Genomic DNA, 10,524 nt, shown 5'->3' with positions numbered 1-10,524 from the left:
CTCATGTCAGTTCTCTTGTTGGCTCTTCCTTCTTCCATCTCAGGAACGTTGCTAAGCTGAGTCCCATTCTGTCCCGCTCTGAACTTGAGACAGTTCTCCACACCTTCATCTCCTCACGCTTAGACTACTGTAACTCTCTTTTCACGTGTCTGAGCAGAACCTCCCTGAACCGTCTACAGGTGGTTCAGAACGCCTGTGCTCGGCTTCTGACCAAGTCCTCCAAACACACCCACATCACCCCGCTTCTCCTCCAGCTTCACTGGCTGCCAGTCAACTTCAGGGTTCATTTCAAGATCCTGGTTCTGGTCTACAGGGCCTTACATGGACAAGCACCATCTTACATTGGTGATCTTCTTAGTCCCTACACCCCCAGCAGGTCCCTGAGGTCCAGTGATCAAAGCCTACTGGTTGTGCAGCACCAGGCTAAAGGTCAAAGGTGACAGATCATCTGCTGCTGTGGCCCCCAGACTCTGGACCTCTCTCCCCCTGAGCCTGAGATCAGTGGACTCAGTGGTCTCCTTTAAAAAGCAGCTGAAGACTCACTTGTTCAAGCTGGCTTTTGTATGACCTTCTGTTGATTCTTCATCACTGCCTTCTCTTCATTCTGCTCTTTCTACCAATCCCGCCTTCCCCGGGATCCACTGATTACCTCTTCCTATTCGTTTACCTTTTCCCTTTCCGTAACATTTTTTAGTCACAATTTTCACTTTCCCATCTTTATGATATTTTTAAATCTTTTTGATATATTTTTTTTGGTTCTTCTGAAGCACCTTGTGATTTTTATCTTGAGAGACGCTACATAAAAGATTGTTTCTTATTATTATTGCTGTTGAACTAGAATAAAAATCTACACCATGGAAATGAACCCATCTTCAAATTTGAATGAACTTGAAACTCTCCACTAATACAAATACTTCACAACTACGTGTGTGTGTGTGTGTGTGTGTGTGTGTGTGTGTGTGTGTGTGTGTGTGTGTGTGTGTGTGTGTGTGTGTATCAGCCAAATAAATGCTGAACCTCTTGACAAAGTCTGTACTTATTGAACTTAAACAGGTACACATTCTCTTAGCTAACACGTCTCCAGAGCTAGCAAAACAGCTTGAACACATATCGTATGCTCTTAGTTTAACAATCTAACAAGGTGCTCTCAGGTCAGCTTTAGGACTTTATCTTTCTATTTCTAATTTTTTTAAAAGGTCATATTCTAGATAAAACCCTGTTGGTTGGAAGACACATGTGCAGAACCCAAACCCAGCATGTTTTCCTTTCCAGAGGAATCTGTTCAACATTCATCCAGTGTCCTCATCAGCAGGCAGCACTTAACTCTTCTGCCAGTGTTTCCTCCCTCCAGGCTCATATTACATGTCTTAAACAGAGTCCTACAGACTGCTGAGGTGTGTAAAGAAGTTGGATATGCTTCTGTACACAGACGTACCTTGTTCCCATCCAGCTCTCAGGCGGTGTGAGTACGCAGCGAGGGAGCTGTCCTCACCAGGCAGATGCTGGGTGGGGGCAGTCTGAAGTCTGCCTGTTCAGGCCCTGGAGGAAAACACCACCTCGAGCTTTAATAGCAACCATGAGAAACAACCCAGAGGCCCCGTCAAATGGTGGTTTGGTTTCGCAAGCGGGCAATTTACTTCTTTTTATAGATCTGTAATATGGAATGGCAGTCCCAGAGGAAATCTCAAGTGGTGAAAATGCAACCGGTATTGTTGTGGGGCCGCTCAAAGCCATTTGCACCTGACACCGTTTGTTGATATAAAATCACCTTCCTGATCGAGGCTGTCTGCAACTGCAGTAAAGTTTTTAAAATGCAAAGCAGCAAAGAAAGAGTAATCACGCCACACAAATCCCTGCGTTTGAAGCTGCGTGTGCCTCGGGTTGCAATTATGAAAACTCATTCATCAGGACAAAAGCAAGCACATCAGAAATCTGCAGTTCTTTTTGATCCGATTAGGAGATGCACCAGTTTTTACTAGGCCTCTTTCATCCTGATGCTGCAGGACTTTGAGGTGTTGTGTTGCAGCTATTGGGTTCATTCAGTTTTAATCACAGGAAGAACAATAGCCTGAATGGGAAAAAAAGACTCAGACAGAATTAACAGAGCCTGAAATGGCTCAACATTATCATATTTCATAAAACACAGGTGTAATCAGTGATGTATGCACTTTAAAGACTGCCACACGTGACGTGATCACAACCCTTTTAATTCCAGTCTGATATTTCCATGCAAGTAGAAATTAATTAAAGCTCTAATTAATAAGCCTTTCTTTATTACCCAGCTTTCATAGTTTAATTTCAAATGATCCCTGGATCACAGCTCCTCATTTTCTTTCAACACAATAGCTTTACACAAAGTTCACTGTCAGTGAGTGAAATGTCAGAGTGCCGCCATGCCGCTTCGAGGACTCAGCTCTGCTCAGTCTGGTGTCACAGTGGGACGAAGTAAAAACCGGCAACTGAAGACATCCAGATGACCATGCGTAGAAGAAACGTGGTCAGTTCCACTCCACGTTGTTCAGGTGCCGACGACAGGACCACCGCCACCGTCATTCTGCTGTTTGTTTACACGGGATCAGTTGAAATAGCTTTTGACGTGCTTTCCCAGAATCCTGTGGTCAAGATGCCTGAAAACACACTCATAATGACCACGGTGAAACCTGAGCAGTAAATGTCTGCAGGTCCTGCATCAACTCAGGTTTAATGGTCAAATCTCTTCAGAGTTTAGCTGAACTAAGTTTGACTACATCCAGTCGTTTACTTGCGTTAGGCACTGACAGAGTGAGTCCAGTGGTCAATAGTCACTAGGTGATAGGGCTAGGTAGATCTGGGTGTCATCAGCATAGCTATGATAGGCAATGCTGTTATTAAGTATGATCTGACCCAGGGGGAGCATATATAGATTAAAGATTAGTGGTCCTAGAATTGAGCCTTGGGGGACCCCACATGTCATACTGAAGCACTTTGATTGGTAATCCCCAATAGAGACAACATAGCCCCTGTCTTTGAGATAGCATTGGAACCAGCCAAGCACTGTGCCTGATAGTGCCACCCAGTTTGTGAGTCTGTCCAGAAGGATGTTGTGGTGGCAGTGTCAAAAGCTGCGCTGAGGTCAAGCATCATCAGGACAGATGCTTTACCTGAATACGTGTTGAGACGAATGTCGTTTATTACCTTGATCAGTGCAGTCTAGGTGCTGTGGTGCTGTCTAAAGCCTGAATTGGTGGTGGTGGTGGTGGTGGTGGTGGTGGTGGTGGTGGGGGGGGGGGGTACAGTGGAGAATACAGTCGGCAAAGACGGCTCTCCCTTGCCCTGCCTCCATCTAAAAGGCTAGGTTATCCAGAGTTATCTCTGTAGTTATGCTGCTATAGGCTTAGACTGCTGGAGGACACACTGACCACTTTCCACACTCTGTTGTCTTCTACCACTTCTCTCTAATTGCATTATTTCCTGCTATTTTTCCCTGCGTCTTTCATCTTCAGTAAAGGTGAATGGCCTGTACATGATATGGCATCAGTCATTCACACATACGACACTGGTGTTCTGCTGAGCTGTGGTGGCCTCCTGGAAGGGACCAATGGCTGACACACTACTGCCAACCCTAAATATTTTCCCCAGGGCCAGTTTTAGACCGGCATACTTGAAGGGGCAGACAGAAATGGGAAGTGGAGAAGGCTGCGGTGACAGAAGAAGAAAAAGCGTGTGTTGATGGTGGAGGAGCTGGGTGTTTTTGTCCTGTGACTGGAATTGCATTTTGTTAGACTTTGACCTTCCCTGATCTTCTCTGACCCTTAAACTCGTTCATCACATCATAAATCGACTACAGCAGGGTAACGTCCAGCAATGGTCAGTTTTTAAGTACAGTTTTGAGCGTATTTTTGACTTTTATTGTGAGAAGCGACCTCTACCCGGCCCGTCCACCATTTTGGGTGGCGTCACTGTGCGAAGTCACGGAGTGACGCACACTACCCCTCCCGCACTGTTGTCTAGCGCTCTACCGCCATCTTGTGGCACCTCTCCCACATTACACGCTTTGCGTTCTCATACATTACACTTAAACTGTGATAAACATAGACTGTACATATACTGGACAATTCGATTCCATAGGCTTCAATAACACGTTATCTGTCCATAATGGGAGGTGTCCACCACCGCCATTTTGACCGTGTCACAGGTTCCGTCCAGCCCAGACAATTCCATAAAAGGGAAGAGAGGAGGCGCTGAGGGTGTGGCTGTAAGGCTGGGCTCGAGTGACGACACCCAGGCGAACTAGCTACGAGCTAACCTGAAGCTAACCCTGGCTAACCCAAAGCTAAAGCGGAGGTGGGAGCCGAGCTAACGGATGTAGCCACCTAGCTTCAACCCAACCGGAGCTAACTGGAACACCCATCGACCTGAACCTCACACGGAGTTTAGGTGGAGGTTTTCTGCGCCTGTTCGTGAGAAGTACCTGTATTAAAAAAGTTTTAAATCGGTAAGTTTATAATTTATTTCCGTAATGAAAACATTTTGCTTTGAGCAAGTTTTCAGTACAGTTTTTTTCGGCGCTATCACTCCTGAGTCACACCAGCCATTAAATGTATCATGAAGAAGAGAAAATATATTTAAGTCGTACTTTGGGGGGACATTTTATTATCTTTCTTACAAAATCTGAGACCAAACGTTTCACATTGCAACACAAGCACCGGTAACCATAACAGAATGAACAGCCAGCAGAGGAGAGGATGGCGGTGTTTCAAACCCTCCCGGCCGGCGTGTAGAGCTCATTCCTGGGCTGGAGCCGGCCCTCAGCACCCCGCCACAGGCTCTTAACAGATGCTGGCGGTGTTTCATATATTTCCAAAACGTAATACTTGTTTGTATCTTGTACAGCCAACTAGCCTTTATTCTGGACTCAGTACAATTTACCAAAAGTAAAGAGACATTATACAGATGAAGTAAGCACAAGATAACTTACTGGAAGACACAGAGTTATCATCAGAACCAGAACAAGAGAGCCTGATAACAGTCATGTGAAAATAATAATTAAAAAGTATGTTTGTATAATAGAAATAAAAATATATTAGAATTAGTGTAACTCACTGTGATCCAAACAATAAATCAGCCATAGCTGATTAGTAAATATGACATGAGGTTTGGGAGTTTTTAAGTTTCATTCTTTTATTACATTTTTTTCTTAGATCTATTAAAAGGTCACCATGGCAGCCTGTATGTCAACGTCAGCTACACAAAGCAAGTGTAAGTACCAAGTACTTGTCTTGACCACTTCATGTATGGTTTTGTACTTTAAACAGCTAGGCCAAACCTGTTATTTTTCCTCCATAGCCATTTGGATCATTGGAGACAGCTGAGTGAGGCGTGGTGCCCAGAGAGCTGCAGACACAACCTTGGCCTCCCTGACGTCTGTGTCTCTTGGTTTGGTTGGGGCGGACCATCGACATACATACATACATGTGCCGACACTTTGCGCCCTGTTTTATAAAATGTAGTGTTAAAAATAAATGTTTTTGCTCAATTACTGGAATTTCTTTGGTTAAGACAAAAGTGAGGAATAATCATTTACAAGTTATTTGTACAACAGGCCCATTTTAAATCCCAACAGTTTCTTAGCAGACAATAGAAATGTGTTCTTTACTAACTTTACTTGGTTTGAAAATCTTACTAAAATAAACTTGAGTGCCGTATTGCAAAACCCAATCATACTTGTTATGTAAACATTAGCTTTGTAGATATTTTTTACAGATATATATTTGTGTGCAACAAAAACCAAACTTAAATAATTTGTCATTCTTTATTGAAAAACAACAAAATACAGGTATACAGAAGTGTGGGAAAATAATGTGAAAGTATTGCACTATAAATGAAGTGAGATGAGATGAAGGTGAGATGAAGGTGGACGCCAGCGGGCTGGACGCCGGACGAGGAAACCTGGAGACGGATCGCTCAGACAGGAAGGGAAGAGCTTCCTCTTACCTTGATGGAATTAAAGTTAGCCGTCGTCTGAACGCCCAACCGTACGGTCTGAGGTCAAAGGTCACAGGAAACACACACCAGTCAGCAGTCATACAGATGCATAAAAATAACTGTAGCCATGGCAACCAGCTGACATGTCCCCACTTTCACCAGCACCTGGTGCCTGCCGGGTCACCTGAATTCCTGTGTGATGTCAGCACGGTCGGCCGTGACTGCGGCCATCAGAGGTGACCTCTGATCAGCTGAATGAACTCACCTTCCAGGGTGACGCCGTGTTAGAGTCGGCTTCATCCTGTAAACAAACAAACAAACAAATGAGTGGTAACATAAACACCACGTCTGGTTCTGGTGGAGGCGGAGGACAACACGCACCTTTCCAGGAGCAGAACCCAGATGTTCTTGTTGCTACAAACAGAGACGAGCAGAGTTAAACCAGGAAGTGAGAGGGACCAGCTGCTGCAGACAGGTGACGCTCACCTGAGCCTGAACCATAGGAGCCTCCTCAGCCATCAGACCTTCTGACTCCAGTTCAGATGCCACCTTGTTGATGTCCCTCAGGCGGTACTCTTTGTCCTTCAGGTCCTGCAGGACAAAAGCACCTGCTGATTACCTTGTTGCTGTCGGGTTAACAGGTCTGGTGTTAGAACATGGTGGATAAGAATGTTCTGACGGGCCGAGGGTTCTGAACTCACCCTGCAGGACTGGGCCTGCTCCTTCAGGGCCTGGATGCTGCTGCCATAAGCTGACAGGTCCGACATCAGGGCCTCGTGCTTCTCCAGGAGAGCCTGTGGAGCAGAACATCAGAACCTTCAGCTCGTCTGACACAAGTGGAGCTTTCTCGCAGCGATGGTCCAATCGGATCCGCCACTGTAAAACAAACCCTGCTCAGTTCACCGCAGACGCAGCTCTGCGGGTGTTTAGTGGAAAAGCGTGAGCCTTCTGCCGGCTGCCACGTGTCATGGCTGCTCTGCAGCGGGAACACACATCACAGCTTGTAAACCGTTTGAAATAAGAGCGACGGGAACACGTTTGTCATCACTTCCTGTGCGAGGCCAGCACTTCTACCCCTAACCCATGAGACGCTCAAACGAGCAACGACGTCTGGTAGACAACCAAAGGAAATGACAAATACAGAAACACTAATTATGAAGGACTGGAAAGAGAGCAAAGAAAAGCGATTGGAGTTTCTCAGGAAGGGACTTCCATACCTCGGCCAAGTCCTCGTCTTTCCCTTAGTCTGGACTTCCAACGATGGGCTCCTTCTCCCTCATCCAGGACTCGGCCTCATTAGCATCCGCAAAGTACTGCTGGGCCTGCAGAGAGTCCTCCAGGTCCTGCCTCCTCTGGGACGCCTTGGCCTTCAGCGTGTCCCAACGTCCATGAAGCTCCCACAGTTTAGTCTTCACTTCCTCACCAGCGAAGTGACCTGGACCCAAAAAAAGTGAGCCAGAACCTGCAGACACCTCAGAAACATGTCAGGACCAGACCTGCTCTACCTTCCTCCACCATGGTCTCTCCTTTCTGGGTGACAGCCTTGATGCGAGGTTCATGACCTGTGATCTCAGCCTGCAGAGCCTGGTGCTTCTTCAGCAGGTTCTGGACACCAATCAGGTCCTTCCCTGAGGACACATGTTAGAGTTCAGCATTATGCAGTAGACAGACCAGTTTAACCCAGGGGTTTCTTTCTTCTACAATCTGCTCTTTAACTGTATTATTTCCTGCTATTTCAGCTGTTAACTTTATTTTTTCTCTAAGTGTTTTTCTCCCCAGAAGAAGCTACAATGATGTTTTGCTGAGCTGTGGTGGCCTCATGGAGGGGGCCATCGTCTAGCACACTGCTGCTAACCACTTAAACATTCTCCCTCTCCTGATAATAACATTTTACTTTCTTTGATGTTGGATGTGCTACTACTAGTTTACCCGTTTAATTATAGATTCACTAGGATAAATACAATAAAGTTTATCTCTCGCCAAATAGAATATTTACTGTGGCGAGCCCGTGAAGAGGTGTAGGAGAATGCGACAAATTTGTCTGTTAAAAAGTCTGTTATGTACAAAAAACACAATATCATCACACTATTTTGGACCGATACATGACGGTCAGGTCGAGCTTGGGGAGAAAATATGACACGTCTTTCAGGATGGACTTCATCTTTGGTAGCTGGCGAAGCCGGGAAAAGCAGGATCTAACCACCTGGCTAATGTGGGAGTCCATCCGCATCTCTGGGTCCAAAACCACCCCCCGGTTAGTGGTGGTTGGCTTCACTAAGCTGCAAAAACAGGGTTGCAGGACAGGACTAACTGCAGTGGGAGAGGGAGGAACAAATATTCCAGTTATAAATATTAAATATTTGAACAAATAAATATTTGTTAAAAGGAAGAAACTGATGATGACTTTAAGATTAGAGGAATGTTCTAGAACGGGTCTGGAACCAACGATGGCCCTTTGGATCAAATTTGGATTAAAAAAATAGCTCATGATTTTATTTATGGATGGAATAAAAATACAGGTTGTAAGCATCTTCTCAGTATCTTCATGTTGCACGACTTTCCACAGCAGAAGGACACAAAAACTGCCAGAATTATGATTAGAAAGATTTACGTTTTAATCTCAGAATCCCAACTTTTCCCAGAATCTTCACATTATTCTATGAATTCAGAGAAAATATACATTTTTCAGAGGTCTCGCTCCCCTGTTGTGGATACTTCTCAAAATTCAACCATTTTTTCTTTTCAAAAGCTTTAGTAAGAGTTTGGACTCTAAACAAGTTTTACTTTGCAGACTGCTTGTCTAAACCTTCATCAGATCTGCTCATAATAAAACATTTGGGTTATATTTAATGCCCAGGAAGATGCTCTTCCTGGGCATTAAGTTATCAAAAACAGATAAAAGTATTTTTTACCATAATTTTAACTGCTATCAGCTGATAAAAATAATAAAAAACAGCCTGATCATTAAAGGGGTGTAAGTGAAACCGCGCGGATCACACAAACCATCATGCTGTCTATATGACTTTGAAAATATATAGTTTAATTACAGTTTGATTTATTTGACATCTGTATAATGTTTATTATTTTGTTTTTTCCCCCTAAATGCCTAACGTTTTAGTTTTACATGAATATTAGTCATTCATCACAATACATAAAGTTACACATTTTAAATTTTAATAGGGGAAGACTGCAGGAGGGAGCGGTAAAATACAGAAATCCCCAGCAAAAACAAGAAACTTTACGAGTCTGATGAAACCCACTGGAGTTCCTTCAGCAGGCCTGGTGGCAGCTACAACGGCCCAGTGGCTGTGCTTGGTCAATGTTATCGAGCTCAGTCCGGCTCGGCCGTGAACGAGCCGAGGCGACATCCTGCTCTGCTTAAGAAGAAGTGTTATTTTCCGCTTCAGAAGAAGCGTCCGTGTTTTACGCTTTCTCAGAGACATGTCACGTTGCTAAGTTGCGCCGCGCGCTAACACGTCAATAGTGCAGCATAGCCTGCTCGAGGTTTTAAGGGTTCAGATGAAAACACCCTACCACTCAGGCTGCTTACACATCGATATTAAGTTGTCGCTGTTGCGCTCACGCCGTAATACGGTAGATGCGGTTAAAGTCAGACATGAAAAACTCCACGAGCGGTCAGACCGCGCAGCAGCTAGGCGCAGCAAGTAGGCGCCGGATCGGTCAGGCTGCCCGGCCTGACCGCTGGGGATTACCGGATGGAAGAATGGACACAGAAGTCTCCCTCTTAGCGCTCCGTCATATTTCAACCCATTTTTATCTTAAATGCACTGGGTTTTACCCTATTACCCATCTAAATATGCCCTATTAATTATTTTACCGTATTTTACATTTAAATTTCATGGTTAAACAGTACATGCTACATGTTAAACTGATAGTTAGCTAGCTACTTCGGTAAACTCAGCTAGTTTAAAGGTGGCAGTGACATAAAATACGAATATAGATTTTAACTTACCGAAAAAAATGAAGTGGAGACTCCTTGGACGCTCTATTAGTGCAATTAATACCACTGCAAGTCATTTTGTCCAACAATTGCACCAATAATATCCAAAGAAGAATACACAAACACAGAGACTCAAAATGCCGGAGCAGTTTCCAAGCCAGACCGAGGCTGTACTGAGGCCTTTCCACGGAGCTAGCTCTGTGGTCACGTGGGTCTGAGGCGGCGGTCACGTGTGTCGGATGCTCATTAATTATACAGAATTTTAGGCTTTCAATACACTTAAACAGAAGAGTGAGAAAAAAATTCACCCCCCTCAGAGTTGTCATGAGTATAAACTAGATCATTTAGACAAAAAACATGTTTTGGCACCAGGCTGTAAACATGTTTATTTCTGCTGTGAAATCGGCATTTTTAACATGGGAGTCAATGAGGATTTGCTCGCTTCTGGCACCAGCCCCCAGCGGATGAGGGTGGAACTGCAATTTTTCTTACTTCCGGGTTGGGACCATTTTCTGAGCGGCATTGTGGGGGCTTGGTGATAAACAATGTCTGAGGAAGAGTTTGGCTTTTCCACTGTGGGGAAAAGAACCATTGAATCT

The 10,524-nt window shown here is 44.7% G+C and overlaps 1 protein-coding gene and 1 long non-coding RNA gene across 4 annotated transcripts; both read right to left on the bottom strand.

Annotated features, from left to right (window-relative positions):
- Positions 1-5,256: 5,256 nt before the first annotated feature.
- On the bottom strand, positions 5,257-6,754 carry LOC129153772 (spectrin alpha chain, non-erythrocytic 1-like). 2 transcript variants are annotated; one of them, XM_054733722.2, is made up of 5 exons: positions 6,666-6,754; positions 6,451-6,555; positions 6,346-6,378; positions 6,230-6,265; positions 5,257-6,021 (listed from the first exon to the last, which is right to left on the bottom strand). In XM_054733722.2, the coding sequence occupies exons 1-5, from the start codon at positions 6,729-6,731 to the stop codon at positions 5,944-5,946; spliced, it is 318 nt and encodes a 105-aa protein (XP_054589697.1). In that variant the 5' UTR covers positions 6,732-6,754; the 3' UTR covers positions 5,257-5,943. The 2 variants fall into 2 exon arrangements, with proteins under 2 accessions (XP_054589697.1, XP_070405862.1); XM_070549761.1 differs by having other exon boundaries at positions 5,925-6,021; positions 6,230-6,378.
- Position 6,755: 1 nt separating this feature from the next.
- LOC139068921 (uncharacterized) lies at positions 6,756-10,282 on the bottom strand. 2 transcript variants are annotated; one of them, XR_011520170.1, is made up of 3 exons: positions 9,938-10,282; positions 8,168-8,274; positions 6,756-7,592 (listed from the first exon to the last, which is right to left on the bottom strand). It is a non-coding gene; the product is annotated as an uncharacterized lncRNA (long non-coding RNA). The 2 variants fall into 2 exon arrangements; XR_011520169.1 differs by lacking the exon at positions 9,938-10,282 and having other exon boundaries at positions 6,757-7,399; positions 7,470-7,592; positions 8,168-9,931.
- Between the last annotated feature and the right edge of the window lie 242 nt (positions 10,283-10,524).

Source organism: Nothobranchius furzeri, chromosome 3, assembly GCF_043380555.1.
Source record: "Nothobranchius furzeri strain GRZ-AD chromosome 3, NfurGRZ-RIMD1, whole genome shotgun sequence".
Classification (NCBI taxonomy): Eukaryota; Metazoa; Chordata; class Actinopteri; order Cyprinodontiformes; family Nothobranchiidae; genus Nothobranchius; species Nothobranchius furzeri.
This window is presented reverse-complemented; position numbering and strand designations above follow the sequence as displayed.